The sequence below is a fragment of the Ranitomeya imitator genome, chromosome 2 (genome assembly GCF_032444005.1).
Source record: "Ranitomeya imitator isolate aRanImi1 chromosome 2, aRanImi1.pri, whole genome shotgun sequence".
NCBI lineage: Eukaryota > Metazoa > Chordata > Amphibia > Anura > Dendrobatidae > Ranitomeya > Ranitomeya imitator.
Window position 1 is genome coordinate 43,030,960 of NC_091283.1, and position 19,165 is coordinate 43,050,124.

Sequence of the window (19,165 nt, forward strand, 5' to 3'; positions counted from 1 at the left end):
AGACCATTTCCAAGACATTCAATCTACCATGGATGCGTTGAAGATGTCATCAAGAAGTGGCTAAAATTTGGCAAAACAGTGACATTACCTATAACAGGATGTCCCTCAAATATTGGTGAAAAGATCCGATGAAAATTAGTCCCTGCCGAGTGGCCAACAGCAACATTAAAGGGGCTGCAGGAATTTCTGGCAAGTGCTAGTTGTGCCCTGCATGTGACAACAATCTCCTGTATTCTTTGTTTGTCCTATGGGGTGGCCAGACCAAAGCCTTTTCTTACAAAGAAAAATATCTTAACCAGCTATGTTTTGCCGAAACGTTCATCAAATCTGCCAGAAACCTGTGGGATAATGTGCTATTTCTGATGAAAGCAAGGGTAAAGATTTTGCCAAAATTCGAAAAAGGTGCAAAGCCAACACTACGCAACACCATACCCAAAGTGACGCATGGTGGAGGAAGCGTTATGCTTTTGGTGCTGTCCTTGTGTAGCTTTAGTCAGGGTGGAGGCAACAGTTCAAAATATCAGTCAATCCTGCAACAGAACCTTCAGCCCTCTGCTAAAAAGCTGAAGACGAACCTTTCAGCATGATGGGGACATCCAAATAAAAAAAAAAAAAACAACAATGGCTGCTCCAGAAGATATAAGGTTTGGAATGGCCCAAACTTGAATCCAATCTATGGATGTCCTGAATAGGGTGCAGTATACAGGAGGTGCAGCTGCTACAAGGAAGAAGTGGCAAAAATCCCCAATTATAGATGTACGGCCCTGATAATAAAATAAAAAATATTGAATGCTGTCGTACCTCCACAAAGTATTATACTAAGGGTGTGCAGATTTAGGCAACCACATTATTTTAGTCCTTTTTATTTATTTATTTTTCCTTCCGAAACGATTTTTCTCAATGGATTTGTACTGATTCTGGGGGACCTTAAAGGTGGGAAAAGTTCTGATATGATCTTTCTTGGTAGGATTGTTTTACATTACACAAACCTGGCATTTTATTAGGGGGTGTAGACTTTATATCCACTGTAAGTATACTAACTGTCCACCAGCAGAACAGTGAATGCAGCTCTGGAGTATAATAGAAGATGCTCAAATTTGGGACCCCATGAAGTGACCACTAGGAGGCGCTCACTGCAGACATAATACATGTAGGATAATACATTCTGGTTTCCCATATGCAAAGTTTATTTTACATGGTAAATATCAGACACAAAAATACATCAGGTACTTTCCTAAAACCCCCTGAGTCTTGCACGTCTCCTCCAGATGGACCCGTAACTCTTGCCTCGTATGGCTATGACCACCCCGCAGTATACAGTTTGCTGCTGGGGATCAGGACGCACAGAAGCCATGATAACCTCAGCGGCAGCCACCATTACTACTTCTTCACATGGGCACAGTCGTATTTTCCTCGGACTATTTTCAGCTTGACCCCCGGGAGATCCTGTGTGCGGCCGCCCTCCACCAGGACGATGTTATGTTCCTGCAGGTTGTGTCCCTCTCCTGGTATAAAGCATATCACCTCCTTGCCGTTGCTGAGCCGAACGCGGGCGCACTTGCGGTTGGCAGAGTTGGGTTTTTTAGGTTTACGGATCATGGTCTTCAAAACAACGCCCTTAAGCTGCGGATTTCCACCCAAAGGACCCAGTTTGGGAGGGGGTTTCTTGGGGCGGCCGGCTCTGTGCATCTGATTCAATGTGGCCATGCTACGGGAGTCCACCACAGAAGGGACGGCGGTATGGGAGTCCACCAAAGAAGGGACGGCGGTACGAAAAAGGGAAGAACCTAAATAAAAAAACAAACAGGAGAGTCACTTAGACTATAATTGACCCACTCTGGCTAGGATCTGCTGCCTGTGACTGATCGGCAGCGGTGTGACTGATCTGTCCACCCGATTCCTACAATGAAGCGATGCTCCACATCTGTAGACTCCGCTCGGCTCTCTGCGGGCTGTCACGTCTTCGACTGCAGTTATACTGAAGCTCAAGGGGAGAAGCAAGCTACTTCCGCCTCACTGATGACCTCTTTGGAATACACTGCCCGGCATCCTGTTATTTTATGTGACCCCTGTCATACACTCTATGGTGCGCTGGGACAGGAAGGACAAATTACAGGATATAGTGCCGATTACTGATGAGTGAGTGTACTCGTTGCTCGGGTTTAACAGAGCACGCTCGGGTGACCTCTGAGTATTTATGACTGCTCGGAGATTTAGTTTTCATCGCCGCAGCTGCATGATTTACAGCGACTAGCCAGCCTGAGTACATGTGTGTATTCTCTAGCAACCAGGTAACCCAGACATGTACTCAGGCTGGCTAGCAGCTGTAAAACATGCAGCTGCGGCGATGAAAACTAAATCTCCGAGCAGTCACAAATACTCACAGATCACCCCAGCAAAAAGTACACTCGCTCATCACTAGCACCAATACATGGAGGTACTATGGGCAACACAGAAATGAGCCAATAAGCCCGACAAGACGATAAGTTCTGTCCTAGAAACTAAACTGAGCAAGACCAGGCATGGAGAAATCAACCTACCCCATCTCCAAGGTAAGGAGACGAGGCTCCGAATTCCTGCAAGGGACATGTCGGGTCAGAGAGACATCACCTGCAAGAGAGAAACTCACGTCAGTGCAAGTACTCACACAGGGTGAACAGGCGGACCCAGCAAAATCTGGAACACCCCATTATACCCCTACTCTATAACAGTGGGATTATGCCCCCTGCTCAGTGCCGCTCCCGGTACTACAAGTCAGGGCATCCTGTTCTTCAGTGGCCAGAGGACGGATCATCACCTCCTGTCTCGGTGGCATTCATTTCCTTTATCCCTACTGGGTGCTAAAGTAACATAGTAACATAGTAACATAGTAACATAGTTAGTAAGGCCGAAAAAAAGACATTTGTCCATCCAGTTCAGCCTATATTCCATCATAATAAATACCCAGATCTACGTCCTTCTACAGAACCTAATAATTGTATGATACAATATTGTTCTGCTCCAGGAAGACATCCAGGCCTCTCTTGAACCCCTCGACTGAGTTCGCCATCACCACCAAGTAATTAATAAGTACTAACAAAATGCCGCTCCTGTGTCCCTCGCTTTGTCTTCTAGCAGATGGCCACAGATAACCACTGCAGCTAATCAGTGGCCAGTGATTGGCTGCAGCAGATACCCGATGCCCCCTGCTGGAAGTAGAAGCCAAGAATCCAATAGTGACACCAGCAAAAGTACTGAGGGATTCGAATTGTCCTATGGCAATCATTACAATGTCCCCAAGATCAAGGGGGCCCATGGTAGCTGGGATCTGCTGAAGACCCTCTTTACTGCCATCTTGGTACTCCCGTGACTGGGCTTCATAGATTAGTCTTTTTTCCAATATACAGCACTAGGTGCATTCATCAACAATGAAATGTAAACACCAAGAAGGAAGAAAAAGTGCTGGAATTACGGAAGTCACAGGACGGAGACTCGTTACCGATCTGCAAATGACGACCATTAATAACTTCAGTGATGGCAGCCGAGGCTGTAAGTGCCGGGATTTCTGCACGTGGCCTCATACTCCACAGTGAACACATTCACAGGTTTTGAACATGTTGTTTCCATTTTTTTTCACCATTTACAGATCAGTAACGTCTCCATCCTCTGATTTCCAGAATTCCATCACTTTTCCTTCTTGGTGTTGCAATTTCAATGTTGAGAAGTGTAGAAAAAGCAAACGAGCGCAGGATCAAGTCCTAAAACAAATTAAAAAAAACACAATAAAAAGACATTTAAAAAAAAGCCTGAAAAGTCCAATTTATCCAAATAAAAAATTAAACCATAATAAAAAAAATAACCTAAACTCTAAAATTGCCATTTTCAGTCCCCCCCCCCCTCAAAAAATGCAATAAAGAGCGATGAACACGTCGTACATACCCCAAAACAATATCCATAGTAACGTCAGATGGCTGTGCCTAATACGAGCCCTCACACGGCTCCAGAGGCAAAAAGGACGGCTCTCCAGTTACTGACACACAAAACATTATTTTTTTTACTATATTTCACTTTTTTTTTTTTTTACACTTTTATTACGTTTTTTTAACTATTTTTATTTTTTACTAACTTTTTATTTTTTTACCATTTGATTACAATTTAACTTTTTTACTATCTTTTCTAATATACATGTTACTATTAACTGGTTTATTTCACTATCTTTTCTAAAATATATTTTTTTATTATTAACTTTTTCTTCAATTTACTAACTTCAATTACTATATATATATATATATATATATATATATATATATATATATATATATATATATATATATATATGTATATATATATATATATATATATATATATATATATATATATGTATATATATATAACCCTCATAAATGTGTTATCGCCGCGGCCGTCCTGACCCGGAGAATGATATTATCCAGGAACAATTTACCAAACAATTAAAGCCGTAAATATTAAACCCCATAAACACAATGGTGGAGCTGCATTTTTTTTCACCGCACTTTCTTTCTTACATTATTTGGTAAAAAAAAGCACAAATAGATATTATGTTGGGTGGGAAACCTCTCCCCTCCCCCCCTCATAAGTCAGAATGATGTGAGTGCTGATGTTTGATGTGGATCAATAAAGTTTTCTCATTTTGAATACATCCCTAGTCTCGGCCTTTTTGCTGTTTTCAGTTCAGTTCTTCTATTATTTGCTATAATTAATGAATGGTCTCACTGAAAACTGCACCTCGTCCTGCAAAAAAAGAAAGAACAACAAGTCCCAGAAGGATGTGGGGGGGAAAAAAGCTACAGCTCCTGGAAGAAGGGGAGGAAAAAAAATAAATTATATATATATATATATATATATATACATTGAAAATTGCCTGGTCATGAAGGGGTTAATCAAAGTGACTGCGCCCAGTTTCTTTTTGCTTTGTGACTGGGACAAGCGGTGGAACCACAAGTCCCAGCACAGCCTGCCTGTGCACCACACTCACCTTGAGCAACAGAGCAGCATGTGCAGTCACTTCCGGGTCACACACTGAAGGGGAAGTGCCACTGCAACCCCGCCCTTACGTCCGATTGGACAATCCCAATGCCAGAGGCGTTATCATTGGTTTATTCCAATAACCGGAGTTCCTGATTGGTTATTTATTGTGTCTACAGAAATCAAATCCTTTGATTGGCTCGTCTTAAGTGAACTGAATCGCCTCCGGTTTTTTGATTGGTCAGTTGTTTCACTTCATACTCTCTTCTGATTGGATGGCTCGATTTCCAACACTGAAAGATGGCGGCCCGCATGCTGCTCAGGTTATGTGCCCGTTCTACGTGCCGGGGACTTCCAGGGGTGCGGGCTCTGAGCACCGGAGAGTCGGCGCCTCCCAGCCGGCTGTACGACTATGCCCGGGAAGGTTACTGCAGCCGCCCTCAGCTGGATATGGACGCCCTGAGCCGGGACATAGATGCTGCGGAGCGCGAACTGTCGGAGAGGAGACCGGGGAGACCTCCGGAGGGAGAGCTGCGGGCGCTGGTGAGAGAGTAGCTGCCTGACATGACCACCAGAGGGCGCTCCGCTACTGGTGGAGAATGTTACTGCGTGTAGTACCGCAATGTGACCAGCAGGGGCCGCTCCGCTACTGGTGGAGAACGTTACTGCGTGTAGTACCGCAATGTGACCAGCAGGGGCCGCTCCGCTACTGGTGGAGAATGTTACTGCGTGTAGTACCGCAATGTGACCAGCAGGGGCCGCTCCGCTACTGGTGGAGAATGTTACTGCGTGTAGTACCGCAGTGTGACCAGCAGGGGCCGCTCCGCTACTGGTGGAGAATGTTACTGCGTGTAGTACCGCAATGTGACCAGCAGGGGCCGCTCCGCTACTGGTGGAGAACGTTACTGCGTGTAGTACCGCAATGTGACCAGCAGGGGCCGCTCCGCTACTGGTGGAGAATGTTACTGCGTGTAGTACCGCAATGTGACCAGCAGGGGCCGCTCCGCTACTGGTGGAGAATGTTACTGCGTGTAGTACCGCAATGTGACCAGCAGGGGCCGCTGGTGTTTAAGTTAACCCTTTCCTGCCGGGACAAATCTAAATTTGGTCTCCTTTTCTAAGGGTCAAAACTTTTTTTTTTTTTAGTGGTTTTGAATGACGTCATTTAATTTACTGTATAATATGAGAAAATTCGACCAAACGGTGGAAAAAAAATAATTTGCAATTCCACCATTGTTCTGTTGTTTTTTTTATTTTTTTTGCTTTTTTAAATCAAATTAAAAAAAATCTAGAAACTCGTAAAAAGTAAAACTAATAATTTCTGGGCCATTTTTTTTGAGTCCTGTTGTGTGTTTTTTTTTTTTTTTTTTTTTTTCTGACCCCGCGATGCCTTTTGGTTATATACTTTTCTATCTGGACGGGTCGGTCTTTTCCAGATGCGCTGATTCCTGATACCGACTCTCTGATTTTTACATTTTTATTTTATTTTTTTCAAAATTTAAAGCTTTGATTTTGAAATAGTGACAATAAGGAAACTGCAAGGAAAAAAACAAACCAAAGGGAGGCGGGAGTCCTAAGACTAAGATATGAACGGCCCCTCGGTGGCTCCCTGCGATCGTACACGTATGGCCCACGCTGTGCGTACCTGTCATGGACGCCCTCCTCTCGCTGTCCTCGCAGGTGGAGGTCTGGGAAGAGCTGCAGACCTTAAGACGAGACATTCACAGCCTGGAGGAGGAGAAATCACAAGTCGCCAATGAGGTCAAGGAAATGATGGTCAGTGACTCGTATACAGCCTGTATCGATTAGTCTTATATAATGAAGTCACACAATTTGTGGGGTCAGAGCTCCAATCCTCTGCTTCCCTTCACAGTACCATTCAGTTGGAATTCTGACTACATGCAGCCACCACTAGGGGGAGCTCACTGTATACAAATTTATACAGCCACCACTAGGGGGAGCTCACTACATACAGATTTATACAGCCACCACTAGGGGGAGCTCACTACATACAGATTTATACAGCCACCACTAGAGGGAGCTCACTGTATACAGATTTATACAGCCACCACTAGGGGGAGCTCACTACATACAGATTTATACAGCCACCACTAGGGGGAGCACACTACATACAGATTTATACAGCCACCGCTAGGGGGAGCTCACTGTATACAGATTTATACAGCCACCACTAGAGGGAGCTCACTACATACAGATTTATACAGCCACCACTAGGGGAGCTCACTGTATACAGATTTATACAGCCACCACTAGAGGGAGCTCACTGTATACAGATTTATACAGCCACCACTAGAGGGAGCTCACTACATACAGATTTATACAGCCACCACTAGGGGGAGCTCACTGTATACAGATTTATAAAGCCACCGCTAGAGGGAGCTCACTGCATACAGATTTATACAGCCACCACTAGGGGGAGCTCACTACATACAGATTTATGCTGCTCACTATCCCCAGTCCCACACGCCCGGTGCCTCGGGGTGATCCTCGACTCTGCCCTCTCTTTCAAGCCACATATCCAAGCCCTTGCCTCCTCCTGTCGTCTCAAACTCAAAAATATTTCCCGGATCCGTGCTTTCCTTGACCGCAACACTGCAAAAACGCTAGTGCATGCCCTTATCATCTCCCGCCTCGACTACTGCAACCTCCTACTCTCTGGACTCCCCTCTAGCACTCTGGCACCACTCCAATCCATCCTACACTCTGCTGCCCGACTAATCCACCTGTCCCCCCGCTATTCCCCAGCCTCTCCCCTGTGTCAAGCCCTTCACTGGCTTCCTATCGCCCAGAGACTCCAGTTCAAAACCCTCACACTGACATACAAAGCCATTCACAACCTGTCTCCTCCATACATCTGTGACATGGTCTCCCGGTACCTACCTACACGCGACCTCCGATCCTCCCAAGACCTCCTTCTCTACTCCCCTCTCATCTCTTCTTCCCATAACCGCATCCAAGACTTCTCCCGTGCTTCCCCCATACTCTGGAATTCTCTACCCCAACACATCAGACTTGCGCCTACCATAGAAACCTTCAAAAAGAACCTGAAGACTCATCTCTTCCGACAAGCCTACAGCCTGCAGTGATCCTCAACCTACTGAACAGCTGCACAGCCAGCTCTTCCCTCTCCTAGTGTATCCTCACCCACCCCCTGCAGACTGTGAGCCCTCGCGGGCAGGGTCCTCCCTCCTTATGTACTCGTGTGCCTTGTTATCTGCTCATGTTTAATGTATTTGTCTATATTTGCCCCGTATTCACATGTAAAGCGCCATGGAATAAATGGCGCTATAAAAATGTATAATAATAATAATAACATTTATACAGCCACCACTAGAGGGAGCTCACTACATACAGATTTATACAGCCACCACTAGAGGGAGCTCACTACATACAGATTTATACAGCCACCACTAGAGGGAGCTCACTACATACAGATTTATACAGCCACCACTAGAGGGAGCTCACTACATACAGATTTATACAGCCACCACTAGAGGGAGCTCACTACATACAGATTTATACAGCCACCACTAGGGGAGCTCACTGTATACAGATTTATACAGCCACCACTAGAGGGAGCTCACTACATACAGATTTATACAGTCACCACTAGGGGAGCTCACTGTATACAGATTTATACAGCCACCACTAGAGGGAGCTCACTACATACAGATTTATACAGCCACCACTAGAGGGAGCTCACTACATACAGATCGGCCACCACTAGGGGGAGCTCACTACTTAGATTTATACAGCCACCACTAGAGGGAGCTCACTACTTACAGATTTATACAAAATAGCTCACTACATACAGTGAGCTCACTACATACAGATCAGCCACCACTAGGGGGAGCTCACTACTTACAGAATTATACAGCCACCACTAGGGGGAGCTCACTTCATGCAGTTATACATCCACCACTAGGGGGAGCTCACTATATATAGATTTATACAGCCACCCCTAGGGGGAGCTCACTTCATGCAGAGTTATACATCCACCACTAGGTGGAGCTCATTGCATACAGATTTATACAGTGACCACTAGGTGAAGCTCACTGAGATTTATACAGCCACCACTAGGGGGAGCTCACTGCATATGGTTGTATATTGTACTGGCTGATTACTACACTGGTAGGCAGAGGGGTATTTGAGGGTGAAATCTACTGTATGGCTATAAAGTGGCTGGATTTCTTTTGCAGAGCAGTCTGTGTAGTAATATAGAGAGTGGGCATGTGTCGTCCGTAGTTTTGTCATTCTGCTATAAACCCCCTGATTTCTGGATTCCCTAATTCTCCCTCTTTTCCTCTCAGCTGACACACGATCATCAGCGTCTGCCGTCGGTAAGGATCTGCATTTTGCTATGAAGGGGCGGGGCTTCCGAGTGGAGGCGGGGTTTATAGTCTGGTCCGCACCAGTGGGGGAGCGCGCCTGCTGCAGCCGGTAGCCTGACAGCCGGACACAAGTGTGATCTTATATGGGGGTGGAGGGGGAAGCGGCTGATCACTGGGGACACGGATAGGAGGAGTTCATGGCGGGAGTGAGGAATTACATATAAGACATACTGGGACTCACGGTTCCTCATCACTGTAATCATATTATTACCTTCTGTGATTTAGATCCCCAGGTACCTGACAATCCGAAGCAGGGGGAAGGAGATCCGACAACAGCTGTCCGCTCTCTACCGGCAGGAGAACGATCTGGAAGAGTCATTCTACGTTCGGGCCCTTAAGTTGCCTAATAGGACCCATCCGGGCACCGTGAGTAGCAATAAAAGACCCCTGGGATGGTGGTGGGGGGGGGGGGGGGGTGGGTTGTTAAAGAAAAAACAGACTGCAACAGCGCCACTGTCCATGGTATGCATCTAGTACTGTGAATGAAACTCCGCTGCAGTACCCGGCAGAGCCATGCACAAGAGGGGGCGCTGTCTGCAGCTTGCGGGGGCATCGGCCACAGATGTGCTCAGTATGCAGGGTGATGTGTTCTAGCTCACGTCGTCTCATTTCTTCTACAGCCCGTTGGGTCTGAGAGCAACGCGCGGCTGCTGGAGGTTGTTGGACGGAAGGCTGGTAAGGAAGGAGGATGCGCTGTGTGAACAGTCCCATGGTCATGAAGTGGTTAAACATCTGCCCATAGGTGGTGTATACTGCAGATATACCAGACACGACCCATGGCACGCTGGGTAGCATCCATTTTATTTATTTTTTGTTAATTCTGCCATGGGAGAGTTCAGCTCTGAAGCCAGCAAAACTGTGGATGCGTTTACCTGTTGTCGCCACCAGGGGGAGCTCAGTATATCAGGTTACCGTAATAAGACTCTAAAACAGGGGTCCCCAAACTTTTTACACAGGGGGCCAGTTCACTGTCCCTCAGACCGTTGGAGGGCCGGACTATAAAAAAAAAAAACTGTGAAAATCCCTATGTACACTACACATATCTCATTTTAAAGTAAAAAAAAAACATACAGGGAACAAATACAATATTCAAAATAAAGAACTAGTAAATTTAAATCAACAAACTCCCCATTATTTCAATGGGAACTATGGGCCTGCTTTTGACTGATGAGGTGGTCAATGTCCGGCTCCATATTTGTCACTGCTAGCCGTAACAAGTGATGCAAGCGCACATCAGTTAGTCTAGATCTGGTTGGAGATTTCAGATGTTTCATTCTGGAAAAAGTCTGTTCACAAACATAAGTGCCGCCAAAGATGATTGCCATTTTGAGTGCATGATTCCAGAGATTGGGATAGGTCTCAGAGGGGAGAGATGCATAGAAGTTAGACAAGCTGCTTGACTTGAATGCGTCAGTCACAATTCTGCAGTTCAGCCAGTTCCATTTGGTAAATTGCATCCACATTTTCAATGTCAATAGAAAATGGGTTACGGAAAAGCTGCATGTCCTGTTCATGGAGATGAAGCTCTTTAAATCTGAATTGGAACTCCTTTTGCAATGTTTCCAGTGAATTCGCACATGTTTCTTTTGGAAATTTAACCATGGGTTTTTCTGCTAACAGATTTTGAGTTAACCCTGCTGTTCTGTTCGGTCTGGGGAGACCTATTTTGAACTTTGGTATTTTTTGGGGTGTTCAAGATGCGGTTCTGAAACTTGTGGTTGATTGACTTAAATGAGGATGGGTCGGTCGGCCACGGGTTTCAGAGCCGCATCTTGAATATTTTAAAGAATATTGAAGTTCAAGGTCGGTCATTTTTGACCAACAGAACAGCAGGGTTAAGGGGAGATGGCATTAATTGTCCTCCTTCACTTGTTTGATAAGGAAAAATAGGAAAGTTTTCTTGCAGAGTTTAGCAAACGCTGATGCACATTGTCTCCCATTTCTTCAATCCTTTGTGTAATTGTAGATCCTGAAAGACTAACTGTACTAAACAAGTCTGACTTTTCTGGACACATCTCTTTGGCGACAGAAAGAAGGCGTTCTTTAACAAATTCTCCCTCCACGAACGGCCTGCCAGTGCATGCTATTAGCTTGGCAACTTGATAACTTGCTCGCAGTGATGAAATGTTTAGCTGCTTCTGCTTCACAAAAGTATTTTGCTGAGTTGTCAATGAAGAAGAATAATAATAATCATCTTTATTTTTATATAGCGCTAACATATTCCGCAGCGCTTTACAGTTTTGCACACATCATCATCACTGTCCCCGCGATGGGGCTCACAATCTAAATTCCCTATCGGAGAACCTGGAGGAAACCCACGCAAACACGGAGAGAACATACAAACTCTTTGCAGATGTTGTCCTGGGTGGGATTCGAACCCAGGACCCCAGCGCTGCAAGGCTGCTGTGCTAACCACTGCGCCACCGTGCTGCCCTATGAATGTTTCAGTTTTAATATTTTATCTTTTCTTACATCTCCAACCAAACAATCATATTTATCTTTATGTTGAGTTTGATAGTGTCGACGCAAATTGTATTCTTTAAACACAGCAACTATATTCTGACATATCAAACACACAGCTCTTTCCTTGTACTGCATGAAAAAGTAATCATAAGTCCACTGTTCTTTGAATATCCTACACTCCGAGTCAATTTTTCTTTCTTGACGTCATTGTGTCCTAGGGATTCCAAATTGCTATTAGTAAAATACCAATAGATATATATATACAGCCCTACAAAAACAATATACCAACAATCACCCCCATATAGGTCCAGCTCCCATGCTCTAACCCAAACCCCCCATCCCCGCTTAAAAAAACAAAGAAAGCTATACATTACCTAGCAGTGCACTGTAGCGTAGCCGCTCCCGCGCTGCCCGCGCTCCTCGCTGTTCGTCTGTCAGGCCTAGATGCGCACGTCGCGCGTCACTACGTGCGACGTGCTCATCTAGGTCTGGAGTCTCAGTCTGGATTCCAGACTCTGGAAGATGAGCGCCGAACTCTCGCTTCTGCATAGCGCCGGGCGCTCAGAAGCGAGAGGAACATGTGATTTGCGGCGGGGGCCGGGTAAAAGGCCTCCGGGGGCTGGATGCGGGCCGTAGTTTGGGGACCCCTGCTCTAAAACATCCATATTCAGAGCTGTAGATAAGGTGGTGGCGCTGGTTAACCCCTTCAGGAATGGGTGATTATTTATTTATTATTCTTTATGTACTTTAATTTTTTTTCTCCCTTTATTCAATCAGCCATAACTTCTTTTTTTTTTCTGTCCTTTCTATTTTCTCTACAATGTTTACTGTTTGGATTAATTCATTTTAATATTCTCACACTATAGAATTTTACAGATTTGGCAATTCCAAATGTTTTATTTTATTAATCTTGAAAAGGCAGGTGTTTTTAAATTTTATTGTTTTATTTTTTTTTGTGGCTGTAAAAACTGTATTCTTTTTCACTTTTATTCTCGGTCCCCGGGGATGTGAGCCTGCGATTGTTTGTTAACGGTGTTGCTCTGACCATCCGCACGCATGCAGTTGCTCTGACCACACACGCACGCACGCACGCACACACACACACACACACACTCTGACCACACACACACACGCACACACACACACACACACACACTCTGACCACACACACACACGCACACACACACACACACACGCACGCACGCACGCACGCACACACACACACACACACACACACTCTGACCACACACACACACACACACACACACACACACACACACACACACACACACACACACTCTGACCACACACACACACACACACACACACACACACACACACACACACACACACACACACACACACACACACGGGTCCGGAGGAGATTATATGTTAATTTTATTGTTTTTTTTTGCTTCCAGAGTTTGATTTTAAAGTTCGGGGTCACCTGGAAATCGGGGAGGATCTGGACATCATCAGGCAGAGGTACGCTGTCCTGCCCCGTCTCTTCTTTTGTGTTGTGCCGGCAGACTTCTTTATCGTGGGGTAATATCACATAATGGGCTTTGGCCGGAGGCAGTTTCCAGCCTGCGCTCCTGTCTGTGTAATGTGACGGCATCGTGCACCTGATGGCGGCTTTATCAGCTGCTGCGGAGTCCATGGCCGGGACCATTACAGATAATTATCCCTGCGCCCTCCGGGTAAAGCTTTGTCATGTAAGGAACATGTTGTACTGAGTAGATGTATAGAGCCAGCTCTCCGGGGGCACATGTGGTGGTGACGCATCTCTCCGGGGGGGCACATGTGGTGGTGGGGCATCTCTCTGGGGGGCACATATAGTTGTGGCACAACTCTCTGGGGGGCACATATAGTTGTGGCACAACTCTCTGGGGGGCACATATAGTTGTGGCACATCTCTCTGGGGGGCACATATAGTTGTGGCGCATCTCTCTGGGGGGGCACATGTGGTGGTGGGGCATCTCTCTGGGGGGGCACATGTGGTGGTGGGGCATCTCTCTGGGGGGGCACATGTGGTGGTGGCGCATCTCTCTGGGGGCACTTGTGGTGGTGGCCCATCTCTCTGGGGGGCACTTGTGGTGGTGGCGCATCTCTCTGGGGGGCACTTGTGGTGGTGGCACATCTCTCTGGGGGGCACTTGTGGTGGCGGCGCATCTCTCTGGGGGGCACTTGTGGTGGTGGTGGCGCATCTCTCTGGGGGGCACTTGTGGTGGTGGTGGCGCATCTCTCTGGGGGGCACTTGTGGTGGTGGCGCATCTCTCTGGGGGGCACTTGTGGTGGCGCATCTCTGTGTGGGGAGCGTGCATGTTGGCGCATCTCTCTGGGGGGCACGTATGTTGGCAGCGCATCTGACGTGGATTCTGTCCTGTTCCTTCAGACGTCTCTCGCACATCTCTGGGAACCGCTGTTACTACCTGCGGGGGTCCGGCTCCATGTTGCAGCACGCACTGGTGAACTTCACTATCACCAAACTCGTAAAGAAGGTAAACGGACGAGCTCACCATCGTCACTTGTGACCGGAGCCATAAAGGGCTGGCTGACCGCTGTTCTCTATCGCTCAGCCAGCCCCCTTCTCTGTACAGGATTCTCTAGACCAGATTCATTGTAGAAGATGAGGAATGTAGATCTGTTACCCAAAACGGTGAGACCCTCCACGGTCATCCGAACTTACTGATCGGTGGGGTCCAACAACTGGACCCTGCAGCGATCAGAAGAACGGGGAATTATTCTCCCCAGTGCACATGGCCGACTGCTGCACCGTTCGGTCCCTATGGAGGACAGCGCTTGGCAGCCCCAGAAGGAATGGATGGAGCGGCGGTTGTACTCGTGCACTGCTGATCCGTGCGAGATCCCAGCGGACAAACCCCCTCTGATCAACAAGTTACTATCTGTTCACAATGGCGTCTTGTCACCGGACAAACCCTTTAATGTCACTGACTGTATAGAGAGCAGCACGTGGTCTCATCCCCAGTATTGCCCCAGTGCCGCTGCCCCTCCATTATTCTCAGGACTGATGAGGGTCCTTGCTCATTATTTTCTCCTTTTTTCTCTCTGTTGCAGGGATTTATTCCTCTCTCTGTCCCGGACATGCTGAAAGGAGCCGTATTCGTGAGTCTACTTCATATCCATTTTTCTTCTTTTCTTAAACAGATGTGCGGGGGCAGGTTAAGAACTGCTGGAAGCATAACCATATTACTTTATGTCCTGCACTATCATGATAGGGTCTCAGATATGGGTAAAGAATCACCATGGAGAGGGGCTTTACCCAATAAAGTCTGATAATCTGCCCCTCATTAATGCCAATTCTTGCTCCTGTGACCAGCAGTTTGCTTTATCCTGCGCATGGATATTGAGCCCGTGGGTTAGCTGAGGGGAGCCACAACTTTCCGTTATTCTGCCTTAATAGCCTTGTGTTTCTTGTGTGCCCCCGCCTGACCTGTACGCTCCCCCCATGTCCCAGGAAGGTTGCGGCATGCAGCCGACCGCCCACAGCTCGCAGGTCTACAGCATGGATCCATCTGCACACCCGGACCTGCATCTGGCGGGGACCTCGGAGGTTGGAATCGCAGGTAATTACGTGTCCGCTCCTCGTTTTACAGAACGACCAGTGCGTCTGGGACTCGCCGGTAGGTTGGGGGATGAGTCCGTTTTGCTCATGTTTCATTCCTGGTCTCTTTCTTCTCAGGTTATTTTATGGATCATGCAGTAGAACTGTCAGATCTGCCCATTCGGTGAGTGTTTACTTTCTGAGGGTTCTCCGGTGCTGGCGGCGGTGGTTCGGCACATACCTGCCAGGACGCGCGCACTATCGGCAGGTCTTGTCCTCTGGTTGGAGCATATGAGGACCGATATCTGCTGATTGTGCACTCATCCTGGCAGGTATGTGTCGGAACACCAGCACCGCTCGCCTCCCGCTGCAGGAGAAGCAGCACCAGACGCTCCCTTTAGTGTATGAACCCCGACCATATGGTAATCCTCGCCCGCTTTCCGCCTCCTCTCTATATTCATCTTTTTTCGTCGGCAGGACTGTTTGCTGCAGCACATGTTACCGAGCAGAGACCGACACCGGCCGGGAAACGTGGGGTCTCTACCGAGTTCACCATTTCACCAAGGTCGGGGTCTTCCCTTGGGGAGTCTCGGGACACAATCCTTCTCTGCGGAGCGGCGGTCACCATATTGGCGTCTCTTCTACAGGTGGAGATGTTTGGGGTCACCGCTGATGAGACTGGTAACGAGAGTCAGGAGCTACTGGAGGAGTTTCTGGAGCTGCAGAAAGAGATTTTCTCTGATCTGGGATTACACTTTCAGTGAGTAAAACCATAGATCCTTATGGATCCTGGGAATCTCGGGATCAGGCTGGTTTACCCCCTGGATCTGGATTTGTTGGCTTTCATTTTCAAAACCCCCATGTCGTGCGTGATGGAAGGGGGAACCACAGGGGCAATAAAGGGGCCGCAGCCATCACCAGTCTGTCCCTTACTGTACGCACAGACGACTTTATCTGGGGATAAGATTTTCCTTGTGATGTTTCTAGTGTTTTGGAAATGCCAAGTGAGGAACTCGGGCTCCCCGCTTACCGGAAATGTGACATAGAGGCCTGGATGCCGGGGCGAGGGAAGTACGGAGAGGTGCGTACTCCATGTTCTATACCCGTGCTGCAGCCAGAGCAGCTCCTGTCCATGTAGTACCAGAGCGGTCAGCAGAGGGCGCTACGAGGCGTCATTACTTATCCACATTTACCTCCATATAGTGCTGATATTATTATTATTATTCCTCCAGATCTCCAGTGCATCAAACTGCACCGACTTCCAGAGCCGGAGGCTGAACATCATGTACCGGAGACCCGACGGAGAGCTGCGGCACGTCCACACGGTGAGATTACTGCACCCCACCCAGGGACGCGTCAAAGTGTCATGTCAACATGGAAATGCATTTGCCACATGGCTCACAATCTATTGGTGGTCCGGGACCCCCAGTAATCAGCTGTCAGCAGGTCCCGGGTGTTCAGTGAGTGGATTCAGTACAGCACAGCGCCACACACTGTGTAGTGGCCAGTCTCGGGTACTGCAGCTCAGCTCCTATTAAAGTGAATGATCTGCAGTACCTGGAATGGCCACTATGTGGTATACGTTACCGCGGCGTTCTGCTTCTTTTTACACCCGTCCACTAACAGCTAATTGTTGGGGCGCTGTTTGCCCTGCAGCGGTCTCTATAGGGCTGGAGATCACCATGTTCTCACGAAATTTAGCCAGCGTTTTAATTAAGATTTCAAATCTCCTCTTTTCTGCTTGTTGTAATGCCCGGTCCGATAGTCAGGGACCACAGCTTCAGCTCGGGATTATCTGCGTCCCTGCCGGCCCGTAGCACCGGACCTGTGCTGAGCCTGTGTCCTATATAATTGCAGATTAACGGCACGGCGTGTGCGGTCCCCCGGCTCATCATCGCTATTCTGGAATCTAACCAGTTACAGGTGAGTCCTGAAGGGTTTCTATGACTGGTCCCATTTTATATGGACTCCTCCAGCACCATCGCATCCTTCCTTGCTTCTGCCAAGAACACGTCACTACCGATTGCTCCATAAAGGGTTTGTACTTTATAAGAAAACATGGCTGCTGCCTCCGACTGGCTTGCGGGTGACTTTGCACCTTTGTTCTATTGACGTTAATGGGACTGAGCTGTAATACCAGACGTAACCTGCGGACAGGTGTGGCGCTGCTTTGTTCTTCTAATCCTGGCCTGTCCCTTTTGCTGGAAGTCTGGCTAATGATGGCCACAGACTGATTGCTGTGAGCAGACAGACGTACATCTCTTCTTAAAGGGATTGTCTAGTACTCTGACACTAATAACCTATCCTTAGACCAGGGCTTCAGTATCCGATCAGTTGGGGTCCGACACCTGGCACCCCCATTTATCAGCTGCCATAGCAGTGAATGGAGAGAGTCTGTGCTCGCTCGGCCACCTCTTCTGTCACCGCTGGTCGTGCAGCAGCCGGATTGCAGGATGGTGGTCTCTCAGTGGTCGGACCCTCATCTTAGGCATGTCCATGGTGTATGTTAGTACAAGCGTCCATGCTGTAGCCCTTATATCCTGCTGTGCTTTTTCTTTAGGATGGCCGGGTGCGTATCCCTGAGGTCCTCCAGCCGTTCATGGGCGCTGACATCATAGACAAACCATCGTACACTCCCCAGAAATACATAGGACCGAACCAGAGAAAGAAGCCAAACAAGATGTGACTGGGGCGGAGAGGATGGGGGGGCCGGGGCGGATGGGGCCGGGGTGGAGAGGAGAGGATGGGGCCGGGGTGGAGAGGAGAGGATGGGGGGCCGGGGCGGAGAGGAGAGGATGGGGCCGGGGCGGAGAGGATGGGGCCGGGGTGGAGAGGAGAGGATGGGGGGCCGGGGCGGATGGGGCCGGGGTGGAGAGGAGAGGATGGGGCCGGGGTAGAGAGGAGAGGATGGGGCCGGGGCGGAGAGGAGAGGATGGGGCCGGAGAGGAGAGGATGGGGGGCCGGAGAGGAGAGGATGGGGGGCCGGAGAGGATGGGGGGCCGGAGAGGAGAGGATGGGGCCGGAGAGGAGAGGATGGGGCCGGGGCGGAGAGGAGAGGATGGGGGGCCGGAGAGGAGAGGATGGGGGGCCGGGGCAGAGAGGAGAGGATGGGGCCGGGGCGGCGAGGATCGGAGAGGAGAGGATGGGGCCGGGGCGGAGAACTGGCCGAAAACATTCTCTAATAACATTTGCGTCGAAAGATTCTGCTCCTGTTACAAGGCAGTGTCCTGAAGCCGCCACCAGGGGGAGCCCCTTACAAGTGTATGTAACTCCCATTGCATTTAGCACTGCACTTAGCTCCCCCTAGTGGTGGCTGCATATATGCAGTATTTTATTTTTTATCAGGTCCTAAAAAACTAATCGTCACTAATAAGAAATGAATCAGGACCCCAATGAGGATATTGCCTTTAATAAAGGTGCCGTACAGTCCATTCTGCGTCTTTGGCTCTATGATTTTAATGGACTCCTGTGTTAGAGCAGCATCTGCCCCCCGGGACCGTGAATGCTCCAGTAACCGCCATGTAAGTCCACCTGCAACATCCAGTCACACACTGCGCTCCATAGGGGAACCGCGATGTCACTATATACTGCAATGCTGCGATATTGGAGTATATGGTGTAAGAGATCAAACAATCGCAGGTTCAAGTCCTGTGCGGGGAAAAAGGGAGAAGGGAAAAAATGTTTTAAATATAAAAAAGAAAAAAAATTAAATTTCTAAAAATAAAGAAACTTAAAAAAAAAA

At 48.0% G+C, this 19,165-nt stretch overlaps 2 protein-coding genes across 3 annotated transcripts; one reads left to right on the forward strand and one right to left on the reverse strand.

The window, feature by feature from the left end:
• Window positions 1-1,163: 1,163 nt before the first annotated feature.
• On the reverse strand, window positions 1,164-5,289 carry MRPS12 (mitochondrial ribosomal protein S12). Its single transcript, XM_069746536.1, has 3 exons — window positions 4,994-5,289; window positions 2,541-2,610; window positions 1,164-1,787 (listed from the first exon to the last, which is right to left on the reverse strand). The coding sequence occupies exons 2-3, from the start codon at window positions 2,587-2,589 to the stop codon at window positions 1,381-1,383; spliced, it is 456 nt and encodes a 151-aa protein (XP_069602637.1). The 5' UTR covers window positions 2,590-2,610; window positions 4,994-5,289; the 3' UTR covers window positions 1,164-1,380.
• SARS2 (seryl-tRNA synthetase 2, mitochondrial) lies at window positions 5,268-18,128 on the forward strand. Of its 2 annotated transcripts, XM_069746533.1 has the most exons (16): window positions 5,268-5,526; window positions 6,664-6,759; window positions 9,315-9,344; window positions 9,621-9,761; window positions 10,016-10,070; window positions 13,280-13,343; window positions 14,254-14,359; window positions 14,937-14,984; window positions 15,337-15,445; window positions 15,562-15,607; window positions 15,901-15,988; window positions 16,071-16,183; window positions 16,411-16,504; window positions 16,656-16,748; window positions 17,281-17,346; window positions 17,984-18,128. In XM_069746533.1, exons 1-16 carry the CDS (start codon window positions 5,284-5,286, stop codon window positions 18,107-18,109), a joined length of 1,518 nt encoding a protein of 505 aa, XP_069602634.1. In that variant the 5' UTR covers window positions 5,268-5,283; the 3' UTR covers window positions 18,110-18,128. The 2 variants fall into 2 exon arrangements, with proteins under 2 accessions (XP_069602634.1, XP_069602635.1); XM_069746534.1 differs by lacking the exons at window positions 6,664-6,759; window positions 9,315-9,344.
• Window positions 18,129-19,165: the final 1,037 nt, after the last annotated feature.